This window comes from Centruroides vittatus, unplaced genomic scaffold, assembly GCF_030686945.1.
Source record: "Centruroides vittatus isolate TY-2023 unplaced genomic scaffold, ASM3068694v2 contig_349, whole genome shotgun sequence".
Classification (NCBI taxonomy): domain Eukaryota; kingdom Metazoa; phylum Arthropoda; class Arachnida; order Scorpiones; family Buthidae; genus Centruroides; species Centruroides vittatus.
The window spans coordinates 2,209,908-2,232,325 of record NW_027122172.1 but is presented as its reverse complement, the minus strand read 5'-3'; the positions used below and the strand labels follow the sequence as shown (position 1 = coordinate 2,232,325).

Genomic DNA, 22,418 nt, shown 5'->3' with positions numbered 1-22,418 from the left:
TGTAATGTGCCCAGGCTTTTGTGTAGTGTGTGTGGTATGACACCTGTAGAGGAGAGAACAACAGGTACAATAAGCACCCTATCCATCTTCCACAGATGTATTATTTTCTGGGCGAGTTCTGTGTACTTGCTAATTTTTTCAGTGCATGCGTTTTGTATATTGTGAGTGTTTGGAATGGATATGTCTATAATGTATGTGATTTTATTGTGTTTGTCTATGAGTGTGATGTCTGGTCTGTTGTGGTAAATTGTTTTATCTGTGATTATGGCTCTGTCGTAGTACATTTTGTGCGTGTTGTTTTCCAATACTGTCTGTGGAATGTATTTGTAGTATGGTTTGTGGATGTCTACTAATTTGTGTTTCTTTGCAAGCTCTTGGTGTATTATATTTGCTACTTGATTATGTCTGTGTAAATAATCTGTCTGTGCCAAGAGCTTGCAACCAGAGGTGATGTGTTGTATAGTTTCTGGCATGATGTGACATTTTCTGTATGTGTCATTTGTGAGTGTTGCATCTTTGAGTATGTGTTTTCTGTAGTTTTTAGTATTTATTTATTTATTTATTTATTACGCATACTGGATTTTTATTCCTTGATGCGGGGAGCAAAACCATCTCCCAAAACAAAACACTTAAATACAATAAACATAATCAAACAAAATTGTACAATGATAAATAACAATTAGTTGTAAAATAAATTATATAAAATTTACAAAATCAAATACAGTAATTAAATAAAGTTTAAAGTTCGGGAGCATCTGTCAATATAATACAAAATACCAAAAAATAGAAACCAAAATGGCAAATTGCTTACCTATAAATAGAAAAAAAATTAGTATCGAAGACACAGCACTGACAGATGCTCCCAAACAGCACCAGCAACAAGGCTAGATTTATAGTAGAGGAATCACGCCCCCTAAAACAAAATTTTAACAGATTTTCTTAGAAAACAAAATACATTAAATTTATAACAAGGTTTCGATAAAATTTTAAGAAAAAAAGACCTGGTAAGAACTTCGCAACCAAAAATTTCTTTACGTAACACTTTAAGACGCCCACATTTAGCCAGAATATGCCAGGCATCCACAATTTCTTTCTCAACACAAAAGTTACACAATTCTCTCGAGTAATTATTTAAAAAGTTTAACGAATTACACCTAGCCTGTATAAATAAACACAAAATATTAAGGGAAACATCTTGATTATATAAAGAATTATCAAAAAACGTAACATTCAAATTCTTATACCAACAATTATATACGCTTTTATTTATTTTTTCATTTATATTATATAAAAAATTATCAAAAATGTTTACAAGGAGAAGAGACCAGTCCATTAGATCCAAATCATCATTAATAAAATTAATACCATGATTATTGCATGTATCTATAAGATAACGTGTCCAATCTATAGACTTTTTGTTAAGTATAAATTTCAGACAAACCTTACTCAGACGATGATCATCGAGCTTAGAAATTCTATTAATCCAATTTCTTATCCTACTAAATATTATAAGTTTTATAGGGGTCAAAGCACATTCCATCATAATTAAATAACCTGGTGTACAACGAGGTAAATAAAATAAGTTTTTAATAAATTCAGTCTGTATACCATCACCATTAGTCAGATTAAAACCCCAAATCTCTGAAGCATATAACAAAGAGGGCAAAACCACAGTTTTCAATAAACGTAAATAATCTCTCAGATTACGTAATTTGGCAGATCTCCCCAACTGAATGATTTTATTCATCAATAATCTGGCATGAGTTCTCTTATTAGTGTAATGCGTATGGAATAAACCATTAGACGAAAATGTAACACCCAAATATTTGTAATTAGAGACAACTTGAATTGGAGAACCCTTAAACCACCATTTATCTGCCCTCGCACTCTTACCTCCTCTTCGAAAAACAACAATCTTGGACTTATTCAAATTCAATTTCAAACCATTTTCATCTAAATAAATTGCGAATTTATCAATCAATCTTTGAAGTCCAACCACAGAGTCAGATAAAATTACAATATCGTCTGCATAAGCTAGTATTTTAATTTGGAAACCATCTATTTCTATACCATCACCAGAAGAATTAATAAAACCAAAGAGATCGTTCAAAAAAATACCAAACAAGATTGGACTCAAAATACAGCCCTGCTTAACACCAGTCTTAGAAAACATTAATGGCGAACAGTTCCCACCATCTCTTACCATAAACGAGGAATTTTCATACAAAGCAACAAGTAAAGATATAAATTTATAACTGAAACCATAACGCAACATCTTAGACCACAACAAGTTCCTACAGACTCTGTCAAACGCAGAAGATAAATCAACAAAAAAAGCATACACCTTCCTCCGTTTCCGTAAAAAAGTTTTCTGAATAACAGTGTACAAAACAAAAATATTATTCAATGTGGAATAACTAGCTCGGAATCCTGCCTGATTTTCATGCAATATATTATTAACTTCTAACCACCGAATCAGTCTTCTATACAAAATAATACAAAACAATTTCGAAACACAAGATGATAGCCATATACCTCTATAATTACCAGGAACATCCTTCCTACCATTCTTAAAAATCGGAATTAGAATACTCGTCTTCCAAGACTCCGGTATTATCCCAGTATCAAAAATCTTTGAAAAAAGACACAAAAGATGTGGTCTCAGAGTCTCAAAATTCCAAAATTCCATCGGGATCCCGTCAAAACCTGGCGCTTTATTTGGCTTATACCTCCTCAGAGCATCATTAAGCTCACCTGCAAAAAGTTCATGGTCCAAAAGTTCATCATACCAATTCCTACAATAATTAAAAATAGAAAAATCAACAAAATAAGGGTCCAAGGAACCAAATAAATTAAAAAAGTGATGAAACCAATCATCAATAGATATAAAGCAGAAATTACAAGACTTAGTCCGCTTAACATGTCGGAAATAATTCCAAAAAAGCCTATTATCTTTCCCGAAACAATTTTGAATTTTTCCAGCAAATAATTTTTTTTTCGCAATGCAAAATCGCTTCACCAAACTTCGTAACATAACAAAACGCAAACGATCATTAGAATCATTACTCTTTCTAAAAGATCTCCAGGCTCTATTCCTAGCGCAAATTAACATCCTACAGTCCGAATCGAACCACGAAAAAGAATTCTTATGTCTCCTAATATTAAATCCACCCTTACAAGCCAAATTAAAAAGAAGATTACTCAGGTCTTCCATTGAATCAAACCTATTCGAGATACATATTTCCTCCAAAGCCAACCTTAATTCATCTTTTCTAGATTCGTCCCAGAACAATCTGTTAATCCTCTGCCTCTTCTCTAAAGAAACCGATCTATCATTGCCACAAGCCAGTCGTAAAATCAAAGGGTTATGGTCGGAATCCAAAAACTGACCCATCGTTAGAGAGAGAATATCTTTCCAAATTAACGGAGAAACTATGACCAGATCAATAACTGAACAGCCACGACTAGAGATAAAAGAATATTCACCCGCTTCATCACCTAAACATCTTCCATTACCAATAATCAAATTCAAATCATCACATAGATGAAGCAACTTTCTACCAAAAGAATCAATCACCAAGTCTTTCGAATTCCTATGCAAAGGACAAACAATACCAAAAGAATTGCAAAAAGCGTCAGAGATTATATTCCCCAATCCAATCCTAGCATTAAAATCACCAGCAATCATTACATTCTTGTCATGTAATATCAAACCAGTTAAAGTTTCAAAAATAGACTGCCAGTCATTTTCCCTAAAATAAACAAAACATACCAAAATATTACCAAGTTCGGCACCAAATTTGACAAGTATTAGAAAGTTATCTTGATAAATAACAACGCAGGGAAAAGAGGATCTTATTGCCAATAACCAACCTGCACAATAACGACCTTTCGTATGTAACTTAAAAGCCTTACCAAAGTAGAGATTATAACCTTGCAAACAATCAGTTACCTCCGAATTTCTATTAGTAGAACCATACCAAGTTTCAGAAAGAAATATAATATCGTACTGCAATAGATACTTCCAAAAAAACTCAGGTTTATTAAACAAACCAGCACAATTCCAAATTAAAAAGGAAGTACCCCTATCCGGCAATTGCTAGGATGAGACAGGCTTAACCTGGTCACAGTCAACATCGTAAAAGTACTTCGTTCCGTCAATAATAATTTTATCATAAACTATTTTTACCATTCGCGCTCCAGAAAGTTTTGACTGTCTACCGAAATCACGAAGCTTAAATCTAATATTTCTCAATCTAGGAGAAAAGTCATCATTTACATAAACACCATCCGGTTTTAATTCCAGAATTCGTTTCTTAAAGTTCATTTTTTCATAATAATCAACAAAAGTACAAATAATTAATCTAGGGGAATTAGCCTTTTTCTTTCCCACTCTCATTGCCCTACCAATCTTAATGTCGGGCATCTGTAAGACTCGCGTAGCAAATTCAACTATTTTCTCTTTCGTTTCTAGAAATGATTCATCCCGTACCTCTTCCAGACCGGAAATGACAACATTATTTATACGACGTTGGTTATCCAAAAAATCAAGTTCCGAGTAATATCATTAAACTTTCTCGTAACATTACTTTGATCGCTTAAACCACAATTTTTATCAGCCAATTTTTCTAATATCTCTAATCTGGTATCTAAGTCACCCAAACCTTCATCCAAATTTTTTAACTATTCCGATACATAATTTAATCTTGAAATAAGTTCATCAACCTTAGAATTCATGGAAAAATGTAAACGCAGCAGAACACGTATACCCTCTTCGAGGTTAAAATTTTCTCCTTCCAGAAGATATGCAAATTCTTCCTCCTCGCGACTCTTCAAAGATTTCTTTTTACTGCTGGTCTCTCCTTCCGTTAAACTCGGTGAAAACGACTTTCTTTTCGGATTAACCGCCATAATTGTAAAGACTTACCTAAACTATAAATAGAAAAAAAATTAGTATCGAAGACACAGCACTGACAGATGCTCCCAAACAGCACCAGCAACAAGGCTAGATTTATAGTAGAGGAATCACGCCCCTTGGTAAGAACTTTGCAACCAAAAATTTCTTTACGTAACACTTTAAGACGCCCACATTTAGCCAGAATATGCCAGGCATCCACAATTTCTTTCTCAACACAAAAGTTACACAATTCTCTCAAGTAATTATTTAAAAAGTTTAACAAATTACACCTAGCCTATAAATAGAAAAAAAATTAGTATCGAAGACACAGCACTGACAGATGCTTCCCTAGTTTTTAGTATTTATGACCTGATTCTGTATGGCACTCATGAATCCTTCCATTTCCCCAAAGAGGCATCCCCGAGCTAACCACCTGTTTGACGCAATTTTGTCAACAAAACCCTGGGCCAGATCATAAGGATGCCTGCCATGGAGTGCCTTTCGAGTCCACAATTGCTTAATGGTATTTATGCTTTTTATATGTTGTGTTGTGTTCATATGATGTGAGTGTAAGTTTAATGGTGTGTTATTCGAGTCTGCTAGAGTTACTGCTTTATGTAATTGTGATGTTTCTTGTTTAATGTAGAAAAACTCTCGCAGTGACTGTATTTGTTTGTAGTGAAGGTTAACTATGTCAATCAGGCCGCCATCTTTACATGGAAGGGTTAATCTTTCTGTGGCGGATTTAGGATGATGTTGTTTATGCTTAGTAAGTGTTGTTCTTGTTTTCCTTTGGAGTTGCTCGAGATCTGTGTGAGTCCAATGTATAACTCCAAAAGAATATGTAAGTACTGGAATGACATATGTGTTTATTGCTTTAACTGTGTGTTTTGCATTTAACTGTGTTCTGAGAATAGCATTTAACCTACTTTGGTATTCTTTAATTAATCTTTGCTTTATTTGTGTATGTTCTGTTAGTTTGGCCTGTTGGAATCCTAAATACTTGTAGAACTCGCCCTCTTCCATGGATTCAATAACATCTCCATTTCCAAGTGCAAAGTCTTCTTTTTTCAGGATTCCTTTTTCTATGCGAAGTGTTTTGCATTTGTCTAGGCCAAATTCCATTTGTATGTCCTTGGTGTATGAATGTGTGATTTGTAGGAGTTGATGAAGTTGGTTTTGTGTGGATGCATAAAGTTTTATGTTATCCATGTACATGAGATGTGACAGTGTAAACTGTGTTGTTTTTTTGTGTCTGATATTGTAACCATATTGCGTGTTGTTTAACATGTTGGATAATGGATTCAGGGCTAGGCAGAACCAGAGAGGACTCAAGGAATTTCCTTGAAAAATTTTTCGCCTAATAAAAATTTGGTTTGTTTGTATGGAAGTGTTACTAACCCTGAGATGTAGTGTTGTTCTCCAGTGCTGCATAGTGTTTTGAAAGAATGCAATGAGTGATGGATGTATTTTGTACATGTGTAGGATATGTAGCAGCCAACTGTGTGGAACACTGTCGAATGCTTTTCTGTAGTCTATATATGCCATGTGTATGTTTCTGTGTTGTTTGTGTGCTTGCCGTAGAATGACTGAATCTATGAGTAACTGTTCTTTGCATCCCCTGTGATTTCTACGGCAACCTTTTTGTTGTTCTGTTAGAATGTCGTGTTCTTCAATATGTTTGTATATTTTGTTTGCGATACAGGATGTCAATAATTTGTAGAGTGTTGGAAGACAGGTAATTGGTCTGTATTGTGTGGGGTCTGTGGTATTGTTGTTTTTGGGTTTCATGTAGATGATGCCCTGAGTAAGAAAATTTGGCATGTCTTGTGGATTGATGATGATGATGTGTTAGATGTTTAGCTAGTTCCTGGTGCAGTGATGTAAACTTTTTGTACCAGAAATTGTGAATGTTGTCTACACCAGGTGTCTTCCAGTTGTGTTCTCTGTTAACAGTGTATTGGAAATCATGTATGTTTATTTCAGCACAGGGCATAGTTGGTATGTTGTGCAAGTTTCTGTTCTTCTCCTCGATCCAGCCTGCATCAGCATTGTGTGTGACAGCACTGGACCAAAGAGAAGACCAATATGTTGTGAGTTCTTCTTCTGTTGGTGTGCCACTGTGCTGTGTATCAGTGTTTGCTTTGTTATTAATTTGTCTGTAAAAGAGTTTTACATTGTTTGTAAATAATTTATTTTGTTGTTTTCGTAGTGTACATGTTTTGTATCGTTTTAGTCTACGTGCTTTGGCAGCAAGTTTTTGTTTTAGTGTATCAATGTATTCTGTAATGCGTGTGTTGTGATGTTCATGTTTTGTGTGTGTTTTTATTTTCTTGAAAATGTTTTTGAGCTGTTTCCTTAATTTGGGTGTTATGTTGTTTTTAGTGTATTGTGTTAGCCTGCCTAATTGCTGTCTAATGTCATTTATTTGTGTTTCTATTCTTCTCTGCCAGGCAGGCTTGTGATAGAATTGTGTTTTCTGTGTATTTGTCTGTGATTGTACTTTCAGTCCATGGTGTATCACTACTGTGACTGCCCCAGCATAAACTAATGTATGAATGTCTGCGAGTGTAGAAATTGGATGAATGTAGTGTGGTATTAAGTGAGTGTTTACATAATTTAGTGTTTTTCCTACTTCCTTTGACGTGTTGATTTTTGGTATTCGTGGTCGTTGTGTGGGATCTGTGCCTGTATATTTAGTGAGTGTTTCCTGAAATATAAGTGAGAGCGTGTAGGGTAGGAAATCGCCAAGGCGCGCGATTCCCACCCTGTTTTGCTATAACGAACTTTCATAACGGAAAAATCGTTAGCAATGGCCGTTAGAAACGTTTGTTGGAAAAATCCGTTGTGTTTCAAATCGACGACAGACGGACGATTGGCCGGCGGGAAGTGACCGTTGTCGGTCGTTGTGGAAACTTTCAAATTTGATTGGCGGACGATTCAAACACTGGACACTATTTAAGCAGTAGTTTCGGCGGGAACTGAGTTGGTATCGGAATCGGCTGGGCTTGTATCGAGAAGATCGGATCGGATCGGATCGGATTAGGATCGTTGTTACCGAAGTTCTAACTGTCTCTCTCGTCGGACGCTACAGAAATCTGGGGAAAGTAAACCCCAGTGGTTGAGTACGAACGTGTTCCTGACTCGGAGGTGTTATTAATTACAAGTCTGTTTGTGGAGGTCGTAAGGAGTTCTTTCGACGAACGTTGTACGGGAATAGTCGGTGGTCGTTGGATTAGTGTTTGTGCATATTTAATTGTGATTCTAATCTGTATTATTTTGTACATTTATATTGTAAATACAAATTTTGTGTTTTGTCAAACCGACTGAGTGGTTATTTTGAATATTACTGAGCGTATTAACTAAATCCACATCTATGTTATCAGTGATGGATGAGGAAGTGTCTGTAGTATCATTAGTGGTAATTGTTGTATTTGTGTTATTATTAATGCTTGTTACTGGATTATCCTGACAGGTTACGTGATCTTCATTAATGTTAGATGTTTCTGTCTGTTGATGTATTTGATCAGCAACCTGTTGTTTGATAAGTTCAAGTGTTGTTTGTGGAATAAGGTTGTTGTGTATAATTGTTCTTTTTTGATCAACAACCCTTTGTTCGGTGACAGTGAGGTGAGGATACTGTTTTGTGAATTTATGGTGTAGTTGTTGTCTGTATGCTGTCATGTTTGTTTCGAGTTTTGTGATGGTGTAGTAAGTACGGATGATAAACTCGTTCATTTCTACTGTCCATTTCATCTGTTGGCGTGGTTTTTTAGTTTTTGTGGTCTGTGGATGCATTGCCACAGAAACACCAAGGCTTGGGTTCCTCACATCTGTTGAGGGCATTGCAGTAGCCATGCTTGGACCGGTGCTGCTTTCGCCACCGGTAACCAAGGGAGACTGTGGCCTATTTTTCGAACGTGAGTCTATGCCTAACCCACGAACGCGGACCTTGTTAACCCGGGTGACGTCCGAGCCGGTATCACATTTTGATCTAGTTATTACCATAATAAAGATCACCACAGAATGTGGGTGTGGTCACTCTTAGCTTCATTTCTCCCCATAGACCTTACTGGCATGGGTGTCCCTACCAGGAGCTTGTGCTCCAGCCTGCATTGCTCTCTATGGATCTGTAAAATTACTGGGCTTTCCTATCACGACCAGGTGGTGACCACAGGAGAGTTGTTATTATTATTATTATTATTATTATTTTTATGAGACCGTTGCACTGTCCTTGCTTTTTCTTGGGTTGGTCATGCTTAGAACACACATATATTCAAAAAGTTTTTAAACATATTCAGAAAGAATTCAGAATGGAACATTGTATTTAGACAGTAGGTTGAAAAAGTGTAGTAAATAACCACACCATGATAGAAATCTTAAAATGCGGTGATATTTTTAATTTTCAAATATTTTTGATTGTTTTTTATTGGCATTCTTCAGGATAAAATATTGGTGGTTTTTGTTTCAAATGAATGGAACATAAACATATTTTTGATAAATGTAATTTAAATGTTATGATTCTAGAACAAAAAATTCAAAACAAGAGAATGCTAGACTTTTAAATATGCTAATGAAAAAAATACAAAAAGTTCATAAATGAGTATGGACAGCTAAAAATATCTAAAAATGCATAAATGAATTAAAAAGATAAAAAATGTAGAATTAGTTCATTTATCCATTTTTAGATATTTTTAGTTGTTCATACTCATTTATTTTTATTTTTATTTTAGTTGTTTGCATATTTTTTCATTAGCTTATTATTATTTAGAAGTCTTGCATTCTTTTGTTTTGAATTTTTTGTTCTAGAATTGTAACATATAAATTATATTCATTGGAAACACATTTGTTTTGTTTGTTTCAAACAAAAATCATCATTTGGTTGCTATTTTATTTTGAAGAAGATTGATAAAAAACAATCGAAAACATTAGAAGATTAGAAATATTACTGCATTTTAAGATTTCTATTGTGGTGTGGTTTTATAAAAAAGTATAGTTTTGGCCAAGGAAAACTACACTCAACATGTCTTTCATCTTGTAAGAATTGTTTTAAGAAGTTGACGAAAGCTTATTCCATTATACACAAATCTATGCTTGTTTTAAAAAGAAGCTGAATAGCAAATATCTGGTTCAAGAATGCCTCTACAAAACAGAACTTGCCTTTTTTGCAATTCCCTTCTTGGACTAATGTTGTGGCATCCAAACACAGCAATACTTTATTATTTGTTCAGTTGTTATATTAATCTCTCTCTTGGGAAAGATGTGTATAATACTCTGTAAACAATGTACACCATGTTCCCATGATGCTTAGTAAAAATGGGTGGAACTGAAATAGGTCAATTGGTTCATTTTTTCTTCATGGAGCTCACTGTAACATTACACAATTACTTTAATATGTTGAAACTATACACAATGCCACAAATTATTATGGACAGAAATGCCAACATCTAGCAAGATGATATTCCTCTGCACTTTTCTAACATTACAGTAGAGCATCGTTTATTCAAATCAATTGGGGACTGGGGTTGTTTGGATAACTGATTTTTCGGATAATCGATTGTGTACGAAAAAATATATTTACCTATCCAATGTTGAAATTTTTCTCTGTTGCGTGTCGCTTCGTGTTGAATTTTTGTCGATTTTAAGCTTAACGAAAATTTTTATAATAATAATCGAGGCTATTGTATTGTTAAAAATTATTTCTTTATTTTGTACAAACAAAATAAATATATTGAAAAATATAAAAACAAAAAAATTATACTTTAGAAGTTAACCTAGTATCAAAAACGTTTGATTCAGCACGACACAGTCCGACTGGAAAGCTTTCGGTTAACCGACGTTTTGGTTGACTGGCTTTCGGATAAATGATGCTCTACTGTATTATGAAGTTCCTTGATGAACATTTTCAAATGATGGATTGGAAGAGAGGGCCACCATGCTCTCCTGTAGGATTATGCCAAGCAAACTGTTTACAGTGTTTACATTAATGATATTTAAAACAACAGATTATGTAAGTTATCTCATCTTTTACATCTGTGTATATTCTTAACATTTGAGAAAAAATACGAGTGCCATCTAGATACTGTAGCACAACCAACAGAGCTCATATTTAACCTCATTAAACATATTTTTAAAAACTTTGAGTTTTTCTTTATTTTATACATATTTGATTATATTGATTATATATTATATATTTTAATTATATTTGTATACAAAAACATAGCAATTTGGAACCCTACCTTGACTATAAAATTATATATGTTGGTATTTGCTATAAATTGTTTGTTTACACTGTTATTAAATGATTTTAAATAAACAAAATTTTAAGCTTTCAATATTTAATAAATTATAAGTAGTAATTTTTTTTTGTTTGTTTTATTTTTTATTGTTAAAGGAACATTTAAATATGTTAAATCCTAAGGAGGTCAGAAAAATTACCAGAGCATATAATGAACTTGGTGCTGTGCTTGTTGAATATGAAATGATTCATCATATTGTTTGGAAAAATGGTGTTGTTTATACTTTAAAAGGTAATTAATTATTACTTATAAGTATCATAGAATTTATCTCAAAATAATTACTGCTTTGAATATTAAACAAGGTAACCTCATATAAAATTGGCTTCACTCAGTGAAAATGATACAAATTACAAATGAATTTAGACAAAATACACTTGTTAGAAACTTTATTTTAACATCATTTAAGCATACAGAAACTTAAAAAAGATGTTCAAAATGGTGTCCTGGTGCATCTGCACATCTTTGTGTACAAATAATCATGTTCAGACTGACATTAAATAAAATACTGATGTTGATAGCCTCAAATATATAAATAACAAAACGTCTTAAAGCCTGATGAGTATATAATGAAATAACCAATGATTGCCTGAAAGATCGGGCTAGAATTAATTGATTAATATAAAGTAATTTGTCACTAGAGGTAGACATTAGGTGCCATTTCTTAACTAAATTAATAATTATAATTTTAATAAATTATTAAATAATCTAGACTAAAACCTTCTGGAATAAAAGAACTGATCCAGGGCAGGGCTTGAATCCACAACCTCCACATGCCTGTTGCACCACCCAGACCCTGAGCAAGTCTTTGCTTCTAATGTCTCAATGCTTCTGCAAATGCTTTTCTCCAGTTTGCATATACCATTCTTACATATATCTTTGGTCTCATAGACTTTGTTTTTTTTAAATATCTTCTAAAAGTTTACATCACTAGTGTTTAATCATCTCAGTCAGGCTAAGATGATTAAACACTAATTAAAATAAAAATTTAAGTGTAAATATATACTTACACTTAAAGTTTTATTTTAATCATATATCTGACTATAAATTCTATAAATCTGAAATGATCTATAAATTTTTATCTTAATTATATATTTGACAATCTGTTTTAAACTATTAGCATTTACACATTGAATAAATATTTAAATTTTAATTATACAATGTAACTGATTTTCAATTGTATATAAAATAAAAATTTCAAAAATTATTGCTATTAATGTCTGTTATAATATATCATTTTTTCAAAATAATATTTCAAATATAAATTTAATTCGAAGATGTAATTATTAATTTTTAGAAAAGGACAGTAATAATCATTATTCACATGCATATATTTTCAAAGTTTTAGAAAAATGTTCTTGTATATTATTTATCCAACACATTTTTATATATGTCAATTATCCAAATCAGTTGGGGACTGGGGTTGGTCAGATAACTGAAAAAACGGATAACTGAAAAATATGAAAAAATACATTATTATTATAGTATATTAGTATATCCCATGTAATTAATATATTAGTATATCACTATTAACCTACTTCGCGTTGAATTTTCATCGATGTTAAGCCTAAACAAAGTTTTTTTTAAAAATAATAATTGTCGCTATTGTTTCGTTAAAAATTATTTCTTTATTTTGCACAAAATAAATACAGTACTGTACTGTTTATTGAAAAATACAGTATAAAACAAACAATATATATATATATTCGAGTTACATATTTTACATAAAGTAGGCCTATACATTAGAAAAAGAAGTCCAAAATTTTCTTTTGTTTCACAGCTGACCCTCATTTTTTTGCTGCTAAATCTCGCACATCTTTTAAAAACAGCAATTGGATAGCGTCATTAAATAAAATTAAGCCTCGTTTAAATACTGGCCTTCTTTTCATGATCGAGCCAATGTTGCCAGCTAAAACACGCAAAAATTTACAAAAATAATATTAAAGTAGCCAAGACATAGCCAAATATTGTAGCGCCACATCACTAGCAGACATTTGAATTTGCCGACTAGAACGCGGTCAGTTAACTGATGTGTCGGGGGGTCAGTTAATCGATGCTCTACTGTATTTTTAGGACCCAAAATTTCTCTCAAGCTTACACAAAATTTTTCCAAAAATTTACAAAGTACACAAAATGATAAATAGTTAAATGGTATTATTTATCATTTTTCATTTTAATAATTTTGATTGTGTAACAAAAAAATTTCTGATTTTCTTTCTGGTTTATTAATATTTTATAAAATTCAGAAAATTTATTAAGAGATAAATTTAATAAATATATACTTTTGTACATTGTACAAAACATTGTATAATCCATGTACATTTTGTACATGGATTATATAGAATTTGTTAATGAATAATAAAAAATAATTGATTTTTTTTCCGAAGTCATGTATATTTATGGTTGTGGATTAATAACAGAATAACAGAATTTTAATAATACATTTTATTTTTAATTTTAATAATTCTGCAATTATAAAAAATATATAACTGTTAATTAGAAAAAATAATTAAAATGTTGGAGAAGTGAAACATATATGCCTAGTAAGTCAAATGCTGTTTTATTTTGTCAATGTGCCATACTGTAAGGGATGTGAGGGTTAGGGAATTTGTACAAAGTTGGTCAGGGAAAGTCATGGAAATTAAAACAAAAATTTGAGTAGGAACCCTGTACATAAGAATTAGTGTCAATTGAAATGAAATAATTATAAATTACAATAGATAACTAAACAATACAGTCAGTTACTGACATAACTTTCCAGTTTATAACTCTTTCTACTTATAATTTTTTCTGTTAATATATATCTATATATATAAAAATGAATGTATGTCTGTGTGTGTGTGTGTGTGTGTGTGTTTGTCCTTCATGCACTACCACACCATTTATCCGATTGCCACGAAACTTCGGGAAGTTGTTTAATACACTCCCGCGAAGGTTTCTGGCACATGTAAAGACCACCATTTCCCCCCTTTCAAAAATATATTTATATATGGATTAAGGCTTTTATGTCCAACAGATGGCGCTAACTTCCGACGACCTAAGTTTGCTTTTCTGTGAGGCATTATGCTTCTCTGTGAGAATTAACTAAAGCAGATCATTTTCTATCTATCTATATAAATAAAATATAACGTTTGTTTGTTCCTACCGATTCCTTTGAAATTTTGACACAACGTTCATTCAAATACACACGTGTTTTTATATAATATACATGTCGAAATCCCCCCTGGGGGGTGAGATGGACAGGATCATGGCTTACTGTGAAGAACTTGGCTTCTGTTATACTATTTTAGATGCGGTTTTTTGGGTTTTTAATTGCGTTTTAATAGGGTACGTCAATAGAATATACACTAAAAAGGAATTTTTCGATATTCCCCAGCAGGGAGAGGGACGGGATTAAGGCTTACTGTGAAGAACTCAGCTTCTATTTATACTATTTTACATGTGGTTTTTTGCATTTTAATTGCGTTTTAATACGGTACGTCAACAGAATATACACTAAAAAGGAATTTTTCGATATTCCCCAGCGGGGAGAGGGACAGGATTAAGGCTTACTGTGAAGAACTCTGCTTTTATTATACTATTTTAAACGCGTTTTTGATTGTGTTTTAATAGGGTATGTCAAGAGAATGTACTGTACAGTTTCAGTTCAGTTCAGTTTTATTAAAAGGTACAAATTAATGTACATCCTGGCTTTGAATGTACTGTACACTAAGAAGGGATTTTTTGAAATTCCCCCCACGGGGAAGTGTTACACATTTATAAAAGATACATTTTGAGCCACAACAACGCGTGGCCGGGTCAGCTAGTTTTCTATAAAAACTAGTAATATTAAAAGAAATATTTTGAGTTTAAATGATTGGTCATACTAATGTCACAGTATAGTAATTAAACGCTAATGTAATACTGTAATGGACAGTAAACATGCACTATATAACAATAACTAAGTTTAATCATTATTAATTATAATTCAGATTGACACTGTTAGACTCCAAAAAATGAAAATGCTTGAAATTAACTTTCTGGAGAGCTGTTTGGTTTGGAACTATTATTCCAATTTTAATTTTATGATAAGTTAAATTGTTAACTTTTATTTATATAATTTATTGTTAATAAAAATCCAGCAATGGGTTGCTTAACTTTCCCAGCAACTTTTAAAACTGCAATCTGTTACAATATTTTATTTAAAATCTTTTTATATTTTTTAATTATTTTAAAATGGCAAAAAGCTTAATTTTGACGATAGGGTTTTATAGAAAATTATGAATGCTAATGTCTGCATGTCATCAGTGAACTGTACTGGCATCAAACAGCAGAGGTCAGACTTGAAAAAGAAACTTCTGAAACCACATTAATTAAGAGAGGAGTATGCCAAGGTTGTGTGGCTATCTCCCCTTCTTTAATATATACTCAGAGGTTATATTCAAGGAAGCGTTATACGACAGTGATTGTGGGATCAAGGTAAATGGCATATTAATAAACAACATTGGATACACAAATGACATAGTGGTTATAGCAAGTAGTCCCAAAGAATTACAACAACTGATGGACCATATTGTCGAGTACAGTGAACTGCATGGTCTTTTTATGAATTTTACCAAAACCAAACTTCTTGTGTTCTCAAAAACAAGAAAAAGTGCAAATCTTGTCATTCACAGGAACACTATCGAGCAAGTATCATCTCTCAAGTACCTCGGCACAATAATAAACGAACAGTGTGACCAGCATAAAGAAATAAGAGCAAGGATCGAACAAGCCAGAACATTGTTTCTGAATATGAAAAAGTTTTTTGTTAGATCCAAATTGAGTTTGTCTGAGGATTCAAATGTTAAGTTGCTACATCTTCTCCATCCTGCTATGTGGATGTGAAAGTTGGACTCTGGACTCCCAAACTGAGAAAAAAATTCAAGCTTTCAAAACGTATTTGTACAGTTGAATACTTCGAATATCATGGGTGCAAAGGTTGAAGTCCTGAACTGCATGAACAAACAAAAAGAACTCCTGCTGACCATCAAAATCAGGAAAACACAGTACAGTACATTGGTCATATAATGAGAGGAGAGAAATATCAAATACTTAGACTAATATTAGAGGGCAGAATACAAGGAAAGAGATCTGTTGGGAGACCAAAGAATCAATGGTTGAAAGACATCACAAGGTGGTTCAGGCATACATCTATGGAGATATTCAGAGCTGCTCTATCGAGGACGTTAGCTATATGGATCGCCAACCTTTGACAGGAGATGGTGCATTAAGAAGAAATTCTTCTTTTTAATGGGCCATTTCTTGTCTAATCCTACTCAAGATATGACAGATGACCCCTCCTCTATCTCCCCACTCTGTTGACCTTTAACCACAAAAATTTAATAGTATCAATCCCTGTAATACACAAACCTCTCTGAAAAATTCAGAAATTTTCGACAAAAAATACAGGCATTTTTTAAGTTTTAAAGAGGGTGAACAACATTGTGCCCTTCCCATACACAAACAAACACCATATATATAGAAAAGACTCCAAATTTTTTTTGCATTTCTCAATGTTTCAAGGTACCTTGAGTTTAAACATGTAAAAATCTTGAGTCATTTTTTGACTATTGCCATACTTTCTCTCTGTTATATATAACAGCCAGGAAAGTAAAAATAAAATCAATTTCACATAAAGAATTGCATTATTCCCTCAATACTGATTGATGTATGAGAACAAGGTTGTCTTTCTTCACGTTTTCGTAAAGCACAGTATTTTAATTACTTAATTATGGTATTTTATAAATACAATCTTTAATAAATAAATAAATTAATTAATATTGATAATAAGCATACATATGAGACACGAACATACAAAGCAATATATTATATAGACTTATGCATGTCCTTAGGAGCTATCAATATATTATCACCATTATTTTTTATATTTGGCTTAAAACTGATTTGACTTATAATGGGAGTTCTGGAACAGAACTGTCATAATTTTGTGGCTACAGTAAGACCCTGCTTAATGCGGGGAAATGCATTCCTAAACAACAAAGCGCTAAATGAAACAGCATTAAATGAAGTTGTTTTAACATAGAGTAAATAGGAAAAGAAGAACACGACCAAAAATAAACAGATTTTACTTTAATTTTAAGTTATTTTTATATTAATTTACATAATAATATATGGTAAATAACAAACATATACACACAGAAATGTAAAGTTCATATTTTGTGATGAAGGTCCTGGCTCTTTTGAAATTCTTGTTTTTTGCAATAAAGTTGTATAGTTTCATTCACTTTCTTTTTCTTTCCTTAAGCAAATGTTGGTAACAGAAAATTGCATCCAAGACACCTCATTTTGCTTTTGCACTCTTTTCAAAATCTGGATCATTTACTACAATTTGATCAATGATTTAAGTTATCATAGTGAAGATCCTTATTAAGCCGTTACGATCTTTACGAAATTTCTTCTCAAGTTGGTCTTTACGACTCGAGGACGTCCATACAATGGTTCGAGGAAAGCTACACCTCCACACTCAGCAAGTGAATATATACAGTTTATTTACACAACAAATATTTACAGGATGTACAAATTTGACAACATTACGTACACTATTCAACACAGGTGTGGTGTCTCACGTCAGCTTGTCTGTCGGGGACTATTGGCCTCTCGGGAAACTCCGGTCGGTTCGTGGAGTTGGCTCAACTACACGGCCTGTCCAGTCTCCGCACTTACCCGTCCCTGAGATCGTTGTCAGAGGAGAACACTCTCTCTACGCTCAGCGGGCTGTCCAAGTGCCTGAAACTACCGTGTTAACAGTCTCTTGCCCTTCTCCCCATTTTCTCGCACATCCCTTACAATTTAAGGGATTCTACGGCGACAACTTGCGGCCAATCAGATTCTTCTTTTTTCCCTGGGAGCCTCCAAAGACGTCCGCCCTATTTCCCGACGACGTAGCTTACATTCGCATCCGTCCCTTGTTTACATTTTTTTTCCCAAGCCGGCCGACACGTAGCAAACACATTGACCCTTAAACGGAGACGCTACTCCTTTGATCTTTCTGGCCGTTTATGGCCCCAACGCCAGGTGGGTCCAATTATCTCGGTCGCGTGGCTTTTCGACTTAGGACGCTAAAAGCGACCTTTACAATCATTATCAAACTTTTACTAAGGAAATCTGTAGCAAGTTTTTTGAGTTCTTTATTTTCAGAATAACTGTTTTCCACTTTTACATGAATTCCTTGTTCTACCAGTTCTTGAAGGTTGTTGTTGGTGAGAGCCATATCAACCGAACCTAAATTGTTGATCAAATTGTAGCGAATGATCCGAATTTTGAAAGGAGTGCAAAAGCAAAATGAGGTGTCTCACCAGGAACCTGCGGTAACTCCTCAATATCCTGCTTGTCTACATCTCCTAGTCCTGCTGTATTGATTAGGCTGACAATTTGGTCAATGATAGGCTCTTCTCTTTGATAATCCTTGGATACCTCTAGTTATATCTTCTTCCACACTCCATTCATGCATTTATCATTTTATTCTTACCAAGCGAAGTCGATATTGCCTATGGCATTCATGATGTTATATTTTTTTTTCAAAATTGCACAACACAAACATATATTTAAGGAAAGTACAGCTCTACAACAAATTGCCACTTTTTGTGCTGATTGGTTTGTGTTTGGGAATAATCGTATTATATATGAATCGATCAAATGCCGTGATAATTTGAATCAGTGTAAATTTTGAGCTTTTTTTAGGCTTCAAGCAGACTGCATTTTATTGAATCAGCGTTAATTGAGGCAGCATTAAGTGGGGTCTTACTGTACCTATATTGCTATTAATCCATTGTAAATCATTTGTTAGTCAAGTGTTTATTTTTTATGTATATTGTGAATAATAAAAAATAGTAAATAAATATATAAATAAGAAATTCACTATTAATATACATTTTCTATATATATGTTGTTTCAAAGTTCATTTATTTTTGTGTTATACTTTTATTAAATAGTTAACAAAAAGATATTTATGCTCTTTTCCTTGAATGTAATTTTTTTCTGAATGTGAAATTCAAAAATTTAAGAAAGCTAAAAAAATTATTAAATATTTTATGTAATTGAACATAGACTGCTGTTTTGTTGTTTATTATATAGAATAAATAATTTTAAATTTCGATACAATTTTTTTTTTAAACTAAACAACAAATATCTATAATATTAATTTGGAATAAACTTTATAGTAAAGCTATCTTAAATCAATTTTTAAATTCTCTTAGGTTTACATGTGCCAATTCTAGTTTATCATCCAGAAACTAAAGAATTTCATATTAATTTTGCTAAATCATTATTCCAAACTATCAGAGAAGCAACATGTTTACAAAGAATTGGACTTGAAATTCCAGAAAATATAAAAATATTGCTTCATGGAGAAAGAGAATTAAAAAGAAATTTTAATACAATGAAGGTAAAATTTATCTTTAATAATAATAATTTTTTAAATATTTATTTAATGAAAAATTTTTTGAATTCTTTGTGTCAGAAGTCTTATTACAAAGCATATTAAAATCAACTTATTATTTTTAAATTTGTAAATCAATTATTGGGTTGAATTTATATATATTGTTATGAAATACATCTTTAAAGTTGTTAAATTTAAAGTGTGATTTGTCTTATGACAAACAGATTCTACCTTAAATTTAATAATTATATAATGTTTGCAAGAATTAAAATAAAGTGCTGGATTATAGGTTTTTAAAAGTTTTTAATTAAAATATAATATGTAATGAAATGATGATGTAAAAAATTATACATTATTTAAATTTTATATATATATATGCTATGGCAAAAAAATGTTACATCCTGTAGTTGTAGGATCATCCTAACAACAAAAAATTTTTATGTGACATAAGTGTAGCTTAACTAAGAAATAATCCAAATTTCACAGAAAACAAACATTTTATTTTAGAAATATAGAACTAATAACTAAAGATTTAGTAGGGAGCACTTCTGCTGGCAATACATACTGCAATATGATTTGGTAATGAATTGTACTGTACAGAGGCTTAATTTTGTTTTGAGAGAGGCTATCCTACTTATTTCCATCTATTGTCATAATTCATTGGTATTTTGCTGGATTTTTACTACAAGTTAGTGTATGCCTATGTCATTTCAGCCAAAAAGGGAAATAGGTCATAAAATGTCACAAACTGTTGTATTGTTAAGCTATTAGGGCCAGTGCAAGAGTACCTGATGCAGACAAAGAAGACTTAGGCATTACTATACATCGTATGTATGTATGTATGTATATATATTACTGTATATACATATACCCAAACATGGAGATATTTATAAAGATATTATTCAATATTATGAATATTTAGAAAAATTTTATTAATTAACATAAATACATTTGTGTATATATATATATATATATATATGATTACTCCTAATATCTGTATAGGAAGAAAATTATTATATCTTAAATACAAAAATTATGAAAAAGTTATTTTTCAACTGTTTGCTTTGGCAGAGTTTTGAATTAATTCATCTATGTTGAGTATAGATACAATTCTACTGATATTATTGCTAGACTAGCAAGTTGTTCCTGATCTATTGTAGAGATAGAGTGAGTGTATGTTTTTATAAGTTTTAATTTTGAAAAACTCCTTACCGAACTTGCTACTGATACTGGCAATGTTGCAAAAATTTTGAGCAATGAACACATTTGGAACACTATTGTCTAAATTATTTTTGCATATGTATGACAGGATATGTATTACATATTTTCTGGATTCTAGAATGAAATATTTTCTGGAATTTTCCCTGCTATTATTTTTTTAACCCACTAGAAAAATCTGTTGTCAATATATCTGTCATCGCAAAGTTACTTAAAACATGAAAATTCTAAACGTTTTTTAAGCAGTTTTGTTGAAGTACCGTATTTTCTGGTGTATAAGACGACCCCTGACTTTTACAGTTAAAATATAGAGTTTGGGATATACTTGCCCTATAAGACGACACCTGGCGTATTAGATGACCCCTGACTTTTGAAAAGATTTTCCTGGGTTAAAAAGTTGTCTTATATGCTGGAAAATACGGTAATTTTATATAATTAATATATATTTAAAAGAAAACCAAACTTTTCATTAATTGTAGACATGTACTGTACTTGAATTTTTCATCAATAGATGCAATTGCAATATCAATAGTTGAAAAATGAAAAAATCTACCCTAAATTTTAGTTTCTTTCTTTAGTCTCATTTCTAAGAACACATAAATTAAATTAAATACTGATTATATTTATTTCTAATATTTATTTAATAATAAATTAAACAATATTTGCCGGAATTAAGAATTCAAAAAAGGCCTAACAGTTTATTTTTTTCAATATGAATATGGTTGGCAACCCTAAGCAATCACCCAAGTTTGCCTAAGAGTTAAACCAGTCCTGCAAGCTACTGGTAATAAAGATGAAAGGAGAGCTACTGTTATAGGAGATTGCATCCTATACAATTACACCATTTGTTCTCACTGTGTGGCAGTAGCATACAAATACTGGATCATGCTGCTGGCCATGATGTTGTCAAACATGAATCTATGATCATATTGCCCTGTGAAGAAATGAGGTTCATTGCTAAAAATGACTTGCTTCCATTCTGTTGTTTTTTCTCTCAGGTTTGACACTATTGCATTTAGACAGTGTGGTGGTGATCTGACAAAGGTAGGTATTGTAAATGGCAGCATGAGTAAAATCAATGTCACATAAGTATCAACTGATACTGAGACCCACTGCTTGATTCAGGTGCAAATCAATTTGCCTAAAAGACAAGCCAGGAGTATGAAAGGTCTGCCTTTTTTGAAAGTCTATATTTTAAGATATTTTATGATTTTTCCTTTCCAATTTAATTTTTAAAGAATTATAAATTTTTATTTAAAATATATAATTCTTTAAAAAATATTACTGTGTGATGTTTCGTGACGAGGTGTAACGGTTTCCGCGAACAGACCGACACAAAATAATAATTGACACACGTTACTTCTAACGGATGTACGAATTTATTCTCGTCAGAAAGAACAGAAGCCGGTTCTTTATGAATCCCAACTTTACAAAAAAGGCCTTTTTTTTCTCTCAGTCTAAAAACCGCGCTCGAAGCGGAACCCGACAAAATTATACGCGTGCAGATCTTAAAACTAAACTTATCCTACTTATAATACAGGGATGAACAATATATACATGTAGATAAAAAATAGTTGAATATTGAAAT

The 22,418-nt window shown here is 32.3% G+C and overlaps 1 protein-coding gene and 1 long non-coding RNA gene across 3 annotated transcripts in view; one reads left to right on the top strand and one right to left on the bottom strand.

Annotated features, from left to right (window-relative positions):
* The window catches only part of LOC136974405 (dynein axonemal heavy chain 8-like), a 315,206-nt gene that overhangs the window by 71,828 nt on the left and 220,960 nt on the right, over nucleotides 1-22,418 (top strand). For both annotated transcript variants that reach the window (XM_067269272.1, XM_067269270.1), the window contains exons 15-16: nucleotides 11,292-11,427; nucleotides 19,431-19,618. In XM_067269272.1, the coding sequence (XP_067125373.1) occupies nucleotides 11,292-11,427; nucleotides 19,431-19,618 (324 nt within the window). The remainder of the gene's footprint in view (nucleotides 1-11,291; nucleotides 11,428-19,430; nucleotides 19,619-22,418) is intronic.
* LOC136974411 (uncharacterized) lies at nucleotides 837-4,939 on the bottom strand. Its single transcript, XR_010880633.1, has 3 exons — nucleotides 4,770-4,939; nucleotides 1,002-1,159; nucleotides 837-913 (listed from the first exon to the last, which is right to left on the bottom strand). It is a non-coding gene; the product is annotated as an uncharacterized lncRNA (long non-coding RNA).